This window comes from Plectrocnemia conspersa, unplaced genomic scaffold, assembly GCF_051122295.1.
Source record: "Plectrocnemia conspersa isolate PC_06_02 unplaced genomic scaffold, ASM5112229v1 ptg000009l, whole genome shotgun sequence".
In the NCBI taxonomy this organism is placed as follows: Eukaryota; Metazoa; Arthropoda; class Insecta; order Trichoptera; family Polycentropodidae; genus Plectrocnemia; species Plectrocnemia conspersa.
The window spans coordinates 25,451,701-25,467,083 of record NW_028277173.1 but is presented as its reverse complement, the minus strand read 5'-3'; the positions used below and the strand labels follow the sequence as shown (position 1 = coordinate 25,467,083).

The following is a 15,383-nucleotide window of genomic DNA, read 5'->3' as shown; positions in this document are numbered from 1 at the left end:
AATATAAAATCTTAGTAAAATATAAATTTAATAGTATTTATAACACTATTTTACTAATGTATATTGTATTTTATAATAAATATAATTAAATTAAAAAAAATGTTTTTGCACATTAACTGCACATGTGTGATCAATTTAAAATAGATTTTAAATATATAAAATAAGCATATTAAAATAAGCATAATAACTATAAATACATATAAATAAAACGAATAATTTAAGTGAATGGAATTTACTGTATAATCATATTTTTTTATTTTTTATTATATAGCAATTAAATGGTATTATATTGTATTAGATTACTAGATAATAAACGCTGCTATTTAACAATATTTATTAATATTATATAGAATCTAAGTATTATTGCGTTTTTGGATTTTTTTTATTTAAAGGCAGCTGTCAGGCTGACAGATAACTGTCATTGGACTTCTTCGTCCTAAGCTTGAAATATAATATAATACATTGATTTTTAGTGTAGTAATACATATTTGTGAATAAAACTGTAATATTTCATCATCATGATCGACACCCAACTTCCTTGTGCTCTCTTTGTGAGCGATTTCGCAGATCCTGAAGTTCTAACCGCTGGTAATGTATCTAAATTTACTTAAATGTTTTATAAACTAATTAATTACATCTATAGTTCGATAAATAGTGCGTATTTTATTAATTTTCAATAGCATTTAATGATTCTATAATAGAAAATTGGCAATCGTTCCAGAAATTTCTGGATTCTTTGTTTGACTAATTGCTCTAAATTGTGTTCTTTGTATGGTTTTAGAAATACTAAAAGATGACAGTTTTCCAAAATTCAACTATTTGGAAGGAGACTTCAAAGCTTTTCCGTGGAGTATCGATACAAAGTATTATAAGACTACAATACATCTTTGTCCAGTAAAAAACGACGCGATTCTTCCAGATTCGATACTCAGTCTCACAGAAGCAATCGTTTTGTATTTTGATTGTAAAAATGTAAGTGTAATTATTATCTCTACATATCGCAATTTGCATTACTGTGATAAAAAAATTGCATTAATCCTTTGAGCGGTATCGCCGTACATGTACAGTGGTCGATCTTTCACTGTTTTGTGATATCCCAATAGTTACATATTTACATATTTAACTGAAAAAATAATGAATAAAATCATTATACTTTTTTAAACTTGATTCTTTAAAACATAATTTATCACATAACTCATCTTAAATAGTGTTTGCTCATTTTTAATTTGGAAAAACTTATTTTACCACTTGCAGCTGATTTAGGCAAATGAATTTTAATACTTCCCTTAGCCCGAAGCTCTCAGAATGTGCGCCGCCTCACGTGCTTCCGCCTAATACATTAAATATGTAATATATTAAATATTTTTAAGGTTAGGTTAAGCTGCTAACTGCGAATTTCACTAAAGGGGCACGCCGGTCCATTCGTGCAGTTTTTTACAATTTTTTTTTAATAAATCCATTAAAACAACATGCTGGATAAGGATTATAAATGCTTTAAATTGTGGATATATATGCTAAAAAATAAACCATGGTACATTCGTTGACTAATACCTGAAACTCCTTGGTTTGAATCCAGAGATGAGCAGGTGAGGGCACTTGCCCCCCTCTCTTGAACTTGGCCAGAAATGCATGTCATTTAATTAAATACTATGAAACTATATTAAAAAAACTCTCGAATCTATCTCGAAATTATTTCTTAAAATATGTCATTTCAGTGAAATCATATCGAAATACATTTCCACCGGTAGATATATATTTTTACCAGTAAAAATAAAATTTATTCATTGCTAGTAAAATTATATGATTTTAACTTTTCCATATTTAGTAATATATAAATTTACATACTTATCATTATTTATTTACATGCGATGTATAAAATTTACAATAAATATGTATTTTTCAGTAAAGTTATATTTTAGTTAGTGAAGTTCAAATACATTTTCATCAGTAGATATATATTTCTATTAGCAAAAATATAATTTATCTGATGGGCGCTAGTGAAATTATTTGCTGCTCAAATGTCTACGAAACTCTATTCGACAGTTGCGAAACGTCCATTTGCTGTTCAAACCCAAACCTAACCTAATGATGGTTCTAATACTAATTATAGTTTTAGAATTTTCATTAGTCCAAAATACAAACTAGGCCAACTTATATCTCAGACGTCGCATCTCGCATATTGCTCCATAGTTTGTCTGTATCTTTTAAAAATATAATAGCTATTCTTACCGATATTACTACCGACTTCTGATATGAGAGTATTGGTCAAAGTATATTCAAACCGAATTCGTTACCGAGTGTTCCCACTGCGATGGCGCCAACACAATTTTATTGCTTTTAACGTGAATTTTTTACTTCTGAGAAGTGATAATTGTTTTTTGCGCTCTCCTATTGATCAAAATCCCGTTTAAATATGCTTCATTTGATTTTCACTTATTGTAAGTCGTAATATTGTTATAAAAAATATGAACTTAGATATCCATGCGTTTCCACTGCGACGGCACGATTTTATTGTGGATTATAAACAGGGATGAATATTGCAAAAAAATGCATGTCATTTAATGAATATGAATGAAATTAAAATATTAAAAAAACGACCACTGACTGGCTAACTTTTGCCCCCCCCCCCTCCCCGGAAAAAGTTGAAACAACATCCCTGCATTTGTAGCTTTGAACACGCGTGATTATTGCCAGCTGTCTGATTTACAGTGCTGCTAACATATGAAACCCGAATTGGATCATCCTGCCAATTCTACACAATTGTATTACTTGCTGATAATTTACTTTTCTAAAAATGACTCCCTTGAATTTGGCCAGAAAAATGCATGTCTTTGAATGAAATACTATAAATCTTAAAAAAAAAGCGACTACTGACTAGCCAACTTTTACTCCTCCCTGGAAAAAGTTGAAATGACTGTTTGAATCCCATATGAACCCTAGTGTTTTTCAAATTCTATCATGCATGATAGATTAGAATATGTGTTTAATTCATAATTATATTATAATTTTTATCAATCATCACAGATTAGGTTTTCCTAGTTTTTCCTTATCTCATATATATGTATTGTGATTGTTAATTAAATTAAAATTGAGCTAAGTCATCCACAGTAATATATATTTAAAGTAAGCTCTAACAATAGTTTATAATAAATAAAATATATGTCGCTAATCTAATCCGAAGTCTCACTACTTACTTGTAGGTATTGATTAAGTTTATCCCGTTGTACACATTGGGTTAACGCTGTTTATGTTGCAATGGAGGATAAAGATGTCTTTTTTTGATGTGATAACACATTAATATTTCTCGAATTTTTTACTGAGCAAATAAGGAATCATGTTTTTATTATTATTTTAGTTTACTGCTTTTATTGTAATAGAAACGTTGAAGATCGTTTTGTTTTTTATCTACAACTTCCCACGGCTGTGGTTTTATTATCTCTCACCACATATTATTCTATGTTATTTTCAGGTTGAATCGTTCAATAACATAAAGAAGTGGACCGATAGCATAAAAGATGAACCGCCTGAGATTTTATTATTGATATGCGACACATTCAAAGACATTCCAGCTGGAGGCGTTTCACGAACTTCGGCCAAAATGTGGTGCTTGGAGAATGGATTTGAATTGATCGAGTTGGAAAACTCCGAGATCGATAATGATAATTCAGACTACAACATAATTCCAGATAAGAAAGGTATCGAAAGGATCATAGAAGCTTTACACACTCACATGTGGCCAAATTTGGATATGAAGTCGTCTCAGTCGATTGGAATGCAAGGATCGAGCCAAAGAACTGATGAAGGTTATTATATATTTATTACGATTCATGGTTAACATTGCAAACTTTTTGGGAAATATATATTTTAATATAATAACATTATAACAAAATTCTTGCCACAAAAATAACATAAGTAAATTTAAATGTATAATTATGCACTGATTTGTAGATGTAGATGATTTCAATAGATTTATAATTTTTAATATTTTCTTAGATATACTAAAAAAATAGTTTTTATTGTTAAATATATACATAATTCATTTTAAATTGATTTAAAGCCGATTTTCAACTTCACATACACTGTAAAAAAAATACTGCCTTTAATTTTTGAACGTCTGATGATCACACGTTAAACAATGTTACTGTGCCTGACTCTTAAAAATAAATAGAATGTAGGTTTGCTATCTGCTGTTTCGCGCTTCACGCTCATAATCTTGTTTTTTATTTGTGTTAACAACTCAAACTTGAGACGTTTTAAAAAATCAGAAATATTTGCCAAATAAAAAATTATGTCAGGCATCTTATTTTATACGTCTTAGAATATTATTAGATAATCATAATAAAAAAAATGTAATTTTAATGATCATCTTATCTTTGTTACAGAAATTTCCAAATACTTTTAGTACAATGTATTTGTTTTTAATTACAGATGACTTTGACGATACGAATATGGATAATTTCTGCGATTTATTCTCACAATTGAACTCTATGCAAGAGAGTATCTCATCTTTGCCATTGAGGGATAGACGCTTATATGCCGAGCAAGTTGTATCTACATTTTGGAAAGCCATCGGAGGAGATAATGATGAAATTGATGATGTATCAGAGTAGACTTTATGTTTGTACATATATTTATTACAATATTATTAAATTACTTCTTTCACATAGTATAATATATAAAAAATAAACGAATAAATCATACATAATTATATTTTATTGTTGGATGTGATACAAAAAATATTAGGTAATCACTTAATCTAAACACATTAAAAGATAATTAATAATTACGTTTGTTATATAACAACATTACATATACAAAGGTACAAGATATAAATCATTAATTTATACAAACTGTTTTAATCGCTTATATAGTATAAAAAATAACAGCTCAATTGGCTCCATGTAGCGTAGGTTCACCCTTTAAACCTTTACCTTAACAACGGTGAAAGGAACTATAAAAATCAGTCTGTAACTCTGTAAACAGCACCAACCGATAACTACAATTACTCATATTGGTCGAACCACACCTATGCCACTTTTCACCGCGACGAAAGACACAAGATGGCACCATAAACGTTTTCATTATTAAAATACACACAGCCAACATAATTAATCATTCCTTATCGTACACTTTTTTCCGACAAATTGTGATGATAACAATAGAGGGGTGTCGTTTTTTTGTGCCGATACATTCAACATATGAGATGATGATACTTAAAGACTAAAACATCTATTCGAGCTACGGTATTTTAATGTAACAATCTAAATACGATCGTCGTCCACATTTTACAAACGTGGCTAATTCTTGGAGCACCATCAACTTTTTCAAAGTTCAATTTATATTTTAATTAAGTCAATAAATCACTTGAGTAGTACTCAATACGGCGTATGTCAATGTAGATGGTTCGAAAAACACTGAATGATTCGTAGAAATATTTAATAGCTAGTTATAGAACAAAATGAGTCAAATATAATTTAATACTCTCCAGAGCATTTTCCACGAGTTCAATTGATGCTACTTTTTTATTTTTGTGGTGCTACTTTACTTGATCAAATCTAGATAAATCATTTGCAACACAATAAAATAATATGGTGTTGCAACTTCTATAAAATAAAAGTACATATGTTTGACTTATAATTAAAAAATAAATATTATAAAAATTTTCACACTTGAGAAAATATTTGAAAAATTGATCACTGCATATCTTGACACCTAAACTGTAACATTTTTTCAGCAGAAATAACCTGTTCTCATAGAAAAATCAGTTCAGTCCTGCTGAACAATATTGTGGGATTATCTTCGATATTATGTATACGTATCATCAATGATGTAAACTTCGCTCAGTCATAGAAAATGCTTTAAATATGAATCTAATTTGACAATTTAAAATATTTCAAAGTCGTGGAGAATATTTTGAAAGGAATCTATTTTAAAGTCGAGAAAATGTCGTTAGTGTTTTCCATGATTTGCTATAAAATATACACTATCAGTCAAAAGTTTAATACTAAAACCTGCAACGTTCATAGTCAAGAATCTTTTATTTATTACTAACTATTAAAAATATTATTACCCAATTAAAGAATAGACTATTTTCTGTATTATCTATAATAATTTATTATGGCATATTTTTTTAGACTCACCCTTTCTTATTCCATGCAAAGGGTCATTAAAGAGACAAGAGTGACTAATTCGGTCCAAAAAATTTGTTCCTTTTTATTATTTAGTTTCGTCTTATTGAACTTACTACTATTGGACTATTGACACACATAGGTTTTGTGGGTGTTAAAAATAAAAATCTCTTGCTACAGTGAGGCAGAAAAATAATTTAATAGCAGATAAAAGAACTGCAATTAACTCTTCACCAGGACAAGCAGGAAGATATGAAAAATTTTGAAGATACAAGATTAAATTGTGATAAACCTCGAACTGGAAGTCCTATAATTACATCAAAACAACGGGATCAGCATATAGTAATTTCAAGTAAAATAAAGAGAAGGTTTACTCAAGTGAAAAAGAGTGGTGTTGAATATATATCAATGTCAACCTTTCAATGTCGATTAAGGGTAGCAAAACTTGGAGGAAGTATTGACAAAAAGTCTTTATTACGATGAGAAAATGAAAAGAAGAGGTACGACTAGGCTATAAGGCATCTGTCTGACGAATCAAAATTTGAATTGTTTAGGTCAAATCGGAGAGTATTTGTTAGACAAACCATCAGCAAAAAAATTACTATTGTACCAACTATAAGGCAAAAATGTAGGTTGATTTATGGTGTGGGGTTGTTTCTCAGCAGCGGGAGTTGAAAATCTCGTTAAAAATAGACAGAATTAAAAAAAAATAATGCAATTTTAGAATAGCAAGTGCTACCTATGTGCAGACATGGCAGGTTTTATTTTCCAACAAGACAATGCTCCCAAACACTCTTCTAAATTGTGTTTCTACAAATAAAAGAAGAAAAAAGAGTATTATAAAATATGATTTGGCCACCCCAATCGCCAGATTTAAATTTAATTGAGCTTATATGGGATTAACTTGATCAGAAAATTCGCCAGCACTCATTAAATTCCCAAAAAGCCTTATAGGAACGATTATAGAGTGGGTGGGCTAACATATCAACCACTACATTAAAAAATTGAATTATTAGAATGTCAAGAATAGTTAAAGCCGTATTATCTAATAAGGGTAGATATTTTGATGAAAAGGTAGTTACAATTTTTTTTATTTTGTTTCAAAAATACTGTTTAAAATTTTAATTTTAATGGTAAATATGTATTTGATCTAAAAATATAATGTTTTTTTTTATAATTTATCTAATATATATTAAGAATATCAACAAAAAATAGTATGGTCTTAAATTCTTGACCGGTAGTGTATATAGAGAAATTAGCAGTTATACAGAAAAAACGATGCAAGATTGTCCTCGATCAAGTAAAATTAAACTTGATTTTATATTTTGGAAGAACCATGAAATCTTTTCACTAGGCGGCCTAATATACTAAATTTCCATCCTATCATAAAAAATGCATAACAGCGAAAAAATGTATGCCACGACTAGCTGTGAAATATATCCCAATTAATAAATAGATCTGAAAAAAATACAAAATATTTCGCTTCACTGTTTAATATGTTGTGATTCCACCCTGTTGAAACAATCGTATGTCGTATGCTATGACTAGCTGTTTCCCAACATTCAATTTTTCTTGGCACACCTCGAGCTGTAAACCATTGTTACATTGATTATTCATAATTCATTATATTGAACATAGAACACAATGCAAGTATGAAATAAACGAGAATATAAAGTAATAAGAAAAACACACTTTATTGAACAAATCCGACTAGCATTGCGAAGCGTTAAGATTAGAATTTCCGTTGTTGTTTGGTCGTATGAGAAAACCATTCGGAACCAACGGAGATGTGGACTTGCTCGTAATGACTGGTTTCTTTATCGAAGTCGGACTCATGAGTGGCTCCATTTCGTGCAGCTCTCCTTTGATATTTATCGATGTCGGCGAAATGTTCTTTATGATGCTGAAGGGTGATTTTATCGGAGTGTGTTCACGAGATGCTGCTTCAGTATAGCTCTCATTCTCTAAATAGTTTCTATTTGATGATTCTTCATCAGCGGTTGGAGTCATTTGAGCGACTTCTTCTATGACTGTAACAAAAAAGAAAAACATATTTAGTACATAAAAAGTTAAAAATAGCTACTAATTTCCTGTTCTTGCAAATGGAACAATAAATAATTATGTGGCACCCGAAAACAAATTTTTGAAAATAGAGTAGAGTAGAGAGGAACCCGAAAACAAATTCTTAAAAATGTCTGAAAAAGCACTTTGTGCTTTTTCAGACATTTTTCTTAATATCCTATTACTAATTATATAAATGGTTATAAAACAATTAATTATATGGATTAATTAATTATATTAATTAAGTCTAAAGAAAGATATAATAAATAAATACATATATTCCTTATTTAAACTTTTCCTGTCATAAGTGAATCAGTTATATTATTTATCAACCAGATGCTTCAGAAGCCGTAAATTTATTTCTTCTATATACTGAAAGCTTTCTATATAATCAGGTTGAAATTAAACATAGAAATCAGTTATAAAATCATGTGATGAAGCATGTTCCTATAAATTTCGAAATAAAAACTAAATGTATATCATATTATATATGTGATGATATATTCCAAGGATCTGATTAAAATGAAATTATATATGTATTAGGAATCCTTACCGGCCGGTAAAACTTGGTGATAAAGATCTTGACCTTCGTCACTGAAGAAGAACGAATTATGTCTAAATTCTTCCGTTGCCTCGCCGGAGAGAATCGATACGAGCTGCAGGAAAGTCGGACGTGTCTCTGGTCGCTGCTTCCATATCAATTGCATTAGGCCATATAGTTTATCGGGACAATTTTCTGGACGTTCCATAACACCTCCATCAATTACATATCGCACGACTTGATCGTTACTCAATCCCTAAAAAAACAATAAAACACTTATTTTCTTTATCTGTTTTAAAAATTTTACAATTCCATCAAATCTTAAGTAAAAACAAAGTACTATAATAATAAATTACTTGATATGGTTGCGAAGCCAATGTAGACATTTCCCACAAGACTACGCCAAAACTCCAAACATCAGTACTACTTGAATATACCTAAAAAATAAATCAAAATTTAGAATATGAGGCACTATTGCTGCCGAAAAGTATTTTTATAAGACTGATGAGTTTACTCCATCGCTGAGACTCTCAGGACTCATCCACCGCACTGGAAGAAAACCTTTAGTGCCTTTTCTATAATAATCCGTCTCATAAATATCTCTGGTCATTCCAAAATCTCCGACTTTTACAGTCAAATTCTCAGTCACCATGCAGTTACGTGCTGCTAAATCTCTGTGAACGAACTTCTTTGCGGATAGATAAGCCATACCGTCAGCTATTTGCATTGCCATCTAAAAAGTTAATATATTAAGTGTATTTATTGTTATATATCATATAATCACTGAATTATAATAGAATTTCATACCTGTAGTATCGTAGTAAGTGAAGGCTTTTCAATGTCAACTCTGTGTAAGCGTAGATAGGTTTTAAGGTCTCCGTTTGACATGAGTTCCATAATCACAAGGCTCGGCAGACCCAATGATACGACACCTAATAATCGAACAACGTGCGGTGTATCGAAAGCTTTCATTACAGAAGCTTCTTTTAAAAAATCGATTCTCTCTCTATTGAAACATAATTATTTTAAATTTATAATCATATTAAAATGTGAGTGTATCAAAAAGTAAAGGTCATAAATTTTCTAGCAGTTATTTGAAATAGTAATTAAATAACACCAGCTGCTTCATCGCTGCAATGTACCGGATACACATCAGCACATATTTGTTTTAGAATAACTTGTATATATAAATAGTTTATTGTTTATTACATAAAATTCATTTTTAAAACAAAAAACTACATTATAAAATACAATATCTTTACTTTTTGATAATTTGAATAAAATAATTGTATTTACTTCTCAGTCGCATGTTCATTGACTGTTTTCACAGCACATCTAATTTCACGTAGGCTGGCTTTCGGTAAATTCTTAGCAATTCCTTCATATACCTGTGTATTAAAACATCATTAGTAAATAGAATATCAAAAATAAATCAATATCTTATTTAAAATACCATTCCAAACGAGCCTTGCCCCAATTCCTGAATCAATCCAATATCACTACGCAACACTTCCCATTCATCTGCCACATAAACGAGGCTCATATACTCGGGGTTGACATCAGCGATGAGCGTCTTTGGTAAATTATGCGGAGCAGGCCTTAAATGTCTATATACCAAAAATGAGAACAGCAAAAACACGCCGAACACACCAATAGGGATCCCAATTATCAGACCCATACTGTTCGATTTATTCTCAATGAAGAAATACACGTTTTCCGAATAGTTTCCCTCTCCGGCCTGCGAATTGGCCATCACTTTTATGCTATAGTTTCCGGGATAGAGACTCTTGATCATGTACGATTTGTTCATGTTCAGATATTCTTGTCTAGTGATGCATTTAATCGTGAATGGGCGCTGTGAAACATTTAAAATTATTATAATTTTTTATATTTATACAAACATCGAGAACTCTCAAGAGAGTTTTCACTGAGAACTCACGCCTTCGAGGTCTTCTCTTATGTATTGAATGTTGTATGTGAGAATCAGACCATTTGGAAACTCTGGTTCTTTCCATGTGACGAATAGCACGCCTGATGTAGAATTTGGTAGGATTCGAATGCTCAAGTCACTTATATCGTCAGCGCCAGCTGTTTTTTTAAAACAATATTTGAAATCTATGTATATGTTCACTGATTCTTGGAAGTGAACAGATTATGGTATGTTTAAATAGATGCTAGAACTCTACAATTCTTTGGTAATAACCCTATTATGCTGATGATGAATTTGAATCCACCAAATATGTGCAATAGAACACAGTTGATTATGAAGGCATTAAACATACGTGATTGAGGCATCATTTAAAAGCGAAAATGTATTTATTCTCAAATCCCATGTATTACCCAGACAATAAATAATTCACATAAGCGTATGGTAATCCATGTCACACTGATTTTGACAAAATAATGATTCAGGTACAAATGTGCATGCATATTTCTATTCATAGATACGTCTGAAATGTCCAAAGTCAGTTATGGCAAGTGAGGTAAAAGTACATTCACACAATAGTCACATTAATTTGTATTTTAATTATTTGAACAAATTAATTTATCACATAAATTACTAAGCGTAAATGAATTTGCTAGGTGTGGTTTCAGTATCAAATGTGTTAATATGATAAATGAATGCTGCTCTCATGCTAAATTTTATGTCAAAACATCCTAACCATACATGCTGACAGATGGAAATAATTTAACAAGAAACATAAGTGTTAAAATATACAAAAGCTAGTATTATATGTACATACGTAATTTAGCTGTTCGATGGCGAATTGTCGATCTCACACTGCAGTTTTGTATCTTTTCCTTTGGCTCTTTTAACTCATCTGGGTCAATTTCTCTACACGCCCACAGACTAACAGTTTGCGTTTCATAATGATGCAGTTTACTTATATTAAACGATGTTTGATTACCGAGCACTTCGTAATAACTATGATAGAATCCTAAAAGAAATTAATGGTTAGTATATATTATATACACGCCAGATCTTTTCGAATAAAAAATCAGTTTACCTCCTTCTTCTTTAGTTTTAAAATCTTCTTCCATGAGAAACGTATCTTCTCCAATATTAGAAGGAAACTCATTTGGACTGCCACCAGTCCATACATTTATACTGCTAAGATCACGTCTTCTACGACTTGAGTCGATGTTTGGACGTTTCATGTATATCTGTTATAAAAAATTATAAAAATTACTTTGATGCTTTGATTATGTGAGAAGGGATGGTAAATAAATGACACTAGAAATGGCAGTATATATAAAGGGGGGGGGCAGGTGGGGGCATTTCCCTCCCCTTGAATTTACCCAGAAAAATGCATGTCATTTAATGAAATACTATGAATCTTATGAAATCGAAATATTAAAAAAACGACAACCGACCAGCCAATTTTTGCCTCTCCAAAGAAATCTGAAATGACGTCCCTGATTCTAAACCAGTAATCCCTCAAGGAAAATCTAAAGAAAACAGTCTCGAATCTATCTCAAAAATATTTTTTTTTAATATGTCATTTCAGTAAAATCATATTAGAATACATTTTCACCGGTAGATATATATATATATATATTTTTACCAGTGAAAATATAATTTATCTAGCAGGTGCTAGTAAAATTATATGATTTCAACTTTTCCATAGATGTATACATTTACATACTTACCATTATTTACATACATTATATGTATAAATATTACAGTGAATGTGTATTTTTCGGTGACGTTATATTTTCACTAGTGAAGTCCAAAATACATTTTCACCAGTAGATTTATATTTCTTCTAGCGAAAATATAATTTAAGTGATGGGCGCTAGTGAAATTATATGCTGTTATAAAATGTCTAGGAAACTCAATTTGACAGTTGCGAAATGTACATTTTCTGTTCAAACCCAAACCTAACCTACACAAATTAACCAAACCCAACTTAACCTAATGAAAGTTCTAAAACTAATTACAATTTTAGAACTTTTATTAGGTCAAGTCCAAAATAAAACTAACTCAAGTCAACTCTCAGGGGGATATAAGCGGAAGAAGAAGTACAGACAAGCGTCGTATTTCGTATATTGCTTCAAAGTTGATCTGTACTTTGATATTACACTATGTTTTAAAAATATGATAACTCTCCTTACCGATATTACTACGAACTTCTGATATGAGAGTATCGGTCAGTGTATTCAAACCAAATTTTGGGAAAAAGGATAATTGTTTTTAGCGCTCTCCTATTAAAGGAATGGAGATTTCGTAGTAACATCACACCAACGATGATTCATATACATAGTTTGATCTTGATTTTAAACATATTTATTCGATACATGAATAGTTATACAGACAAACAATGGACGCTTTTCAAATGCATTGATGGAATAGAATGCCCTGAATAACTTGAGCAATGGAGGATCTATATTGCCATAATTAGGCTCTTTAGATCGAGAATAGTTGAAAAGAATACTCAAATTCTTTGAATACCTTATAGTCAAATATTAATCTGAATGATAGGAGATGATTAATAAGGGTTATTGTATATGAATAAGGATGAGAATAAATAATTCAACATACATAGTTCATCAGCAGATCTTGAAAGTTGATTTCGTCCATTTTATCTTCTTCTTTTTGTATATTTGTCGAGAACGAGTCGCAAGCGCATCCAGATTCGTTGCTTACAATATCTTTCTGCTTAATTTTTTCAATCTCAACGACTGACTTCTTATCTTCTGGCGTTGAGACGCTTGCTAAAATATCAACATTTGATAGGTTTGCCACAAAAATGTTTTAACTAACTTATCCATCCACAACACTTACGATCAATACAATAATTTCTCTGATGTAGCGTCGATTCTTTATCTTCTTCTTGTTGAACAGTTATTCGGTATTGAGTCACATTTCCGTTGGGTTTTTCTGGCGGTAACCATCGCAAAGATAGTGAATTTGGACTTGTAGATGAGATCTCAGTTATTCTCGGCGGTGATGGTTCTGTTCCAAAATAATAGATTAATTGCAGCAAAGTCAGGTCTAGACAGCAGCGCTGCACTATAGCAACACTCCATTCCAGCCCACAGGCGAGTGACATCAAATATTGCAGCCGGCGAAATAACTAATTTTTATATCTTTAAACAGCAAATATTTTAGCTACTACTCAGCATCTGTATATCTTAAAATCTTCTTAATAGCATACAAAGTAGGCTCAATCCCTCATTAAAGCAATATTTTAACTTGCCTTTTAAATATGATTAAATTCATAATTGTAAATAATATCCGATATGTTGATGACATACTCAAATAAATAGTTGTATAATATCTCCATGGAATATTTTTATTTAATCATCTTGTAAATGTTGTAAACACTTACGCCCCGGTAAAGTCGTAAAATATTCAATTTTGCTCCTCGCACCAAGTCTTTCGGTCGCAATCGTATAAGTCTCTACATAGACTGCGTACTGAGTGTACGGTTTAAGTTGTGTAATTAGTTGAACGAATTCCTCCTCGTCGTCATTGTTCTTTTTCTTGTCTTTGATAGTCCAACTGAAATTAATAGATCGTATCTGTTAACGATAACGAAATATCTGATAAAGCATCAAGTGTCATTCAATCTGACGTTAAAACTATAATAATATTTACCGACCGTGTCCACATGCATCACGACCTTCATAAAGTGTAACATTCTTATATGGAGCCTCTGTTGAGTAAATGACATAGCCGAGCAATGAGCGAGGATCTTCATAGACGAACGATCGCCAATTGATGACTACTGATTCTTTGTGTCTATTGATATGTGTGATATCGAGTTGAGTTATATTGCCTAAATATTAAATGGGTCTCAAACATTTTATATGTAAAATAAAAATATTTGAATATGTAATTACAAGCTATTTTATCGCCGTTGGATTTCTCTTGTATTTGATCAAAAAATAAGGTTTCTTTAGCCATTCTTTTCAATACTTTAATTTTGTCGTAGCACAGTTTGGGATTAAAATAGAAGGATATATTTCCATGTAAGATTTCTATGTCTCCGTGTATCTTCCAATCCCATAAATCTTGTAAGTTTTGATTATCCGACACAGAAAATGATGCAGTTCTATGAAAAAAAATAAAGATTTAATTAGAAATTAACAATTGATAATAAGTATATGTACATATTTAAACATTTATAGATAATATCTAATAATATAATAATATTTCCTGCTCTATAAAAATGACATTTATTGATAATATTTTGCAATAATTTTTTTTTATTAATGTTTACCCATTAAAAATATGCTCGATAAATATAAATTTGACCAGAGAATGTTACTACTTATTCCATTGCAAGAACCACTGCCGTTACCAGTAATAGGGCCCTATGAGACCAACCCAATGGGCGGCATCCAGCTTTTACGGGCCGGATGAGCGGGATCCACCCCCCGTAGTACTACATTATTTGTTAAGGCCTTTCCAAACAGAGAGCGAAGCGAAGGCGTGGCGAGGCGTTTTTATTTTGTAATACACCGAGTCCGAGTCCTTCGAGTCTCGTCACACAGAAAGCGAACGCGAAGCGTTCCGAGGCGTTTTCGCGGCAAAGCGAAGGCAAAGCGTGCTGGTTGTGATTGTTTACAAACTATTCGTTAGACATACGAAAATAAGTGTAAAATCGGTCTTCATAAGATTCAATTATGGAGCCTATGATACTCTC

The 15,383-nt window shown here is 31.1% G+C and overlaps 2 protein-coding genes and 1 long non-coding RNA gene across 7 annotated transcripts in view; 2 read left to right on the top strand and 1 right to left on the bottom strand.

Annotated features, from left to right (window-relative positions):
- The window catches only part of LOC148232413 (uncharacterized), a 267,931-nt gene that overhangs the window by 50,952 nt on the left and 201,596 nt on the right, over positions 1-15,383 (top strand). The gene's annotated exons all lie outside the window — the stretch shown is intronic.
- Positions 374-4,698, top strand: LOC148232415 (alpha- and gamma-adaptin-binding protein p34). The gene is made up of 4 exons (XM_088191331.1): positions 374-588; positions 782-972; positions 3,470-3,803; positions 4,429-4,698. The coding sequence occupies exons 1-4, from the start codon at positions 519-521 to the stop codon at positions 4,608-4,610; spliced, it is 777 nt and encodes a 258-aa protein (XP_088047457.1). The 5' UTR covers positions 374-518; the 3' UTR covers positions 4,611-4,698.
- The window catches only part of LOC148232414 (insulin-like receptor), a 60,158-nt gene continuing 49,470 nt past the window's right edge, over positions 4,696-15,383 (bottom strand). For 2 of the 5 annotated variants that reach the window (XM_088191302.1, XM_088191304.1), the window contains 15 exons: positions 14,578-14,789; positions 14,333-14,513; positions 14,064-14,236; positions 13,517-13,687; positions 13,274-13,446; positions 11,739-11,895; positions 11,475-11,669; positions 10,670-10,818; positions 10,184-10,585; positions 10,027-10,118; positions 9,538-9,736; positions 9,245-9,463; positions 9,087-9,167; positions 8,743-8,986; positions 4,696-8,158 (listed from right to left, as the gene is read on the bottom strand). In XM_088191302.1, the coding sequence (XP_088047428.1) occupies positions 7,839-8,158; positions 8,743-8,986; positions 9,087-9,167; positions 9,245-9,463; positions 9,538-9,736; positions 10,027-10,118; positions 10,184-10,585; positions 10,670-10,818; positions 11,475-11,669; positions 11,739-11,895; positions 13,274-13,446; positions 13,517-13,687; positions 14,064-14,236; positions 14,333-14,513; positions 14,578-14,789 (2,968 nt within the window). In that variant the 3' untranslated portion in view covers positions 4,696-7,838. Of the gene's footprint in view, positions 8,159-8,742; positions 8,987-9,086; positions 9,168-9,244; positions 9,464-9,537; positions 9,737-10,026; positions 10,119-10,183; positions 10,586-10,669; positions 10,819-11,474; positions 11,670-11,738; positions 11,896-13,273; positions 13,447-13,516; positions 13,688-14,063; positions 14,257-14,332; positions 14,514-14,577; positions 14,790-15,383 lie in introns of all 5 variants that reach the window. The other 3 variants (XM_088191303.1, XM_088191305.1, XM_088191306.1) reach the window with 3 other exon arrangements.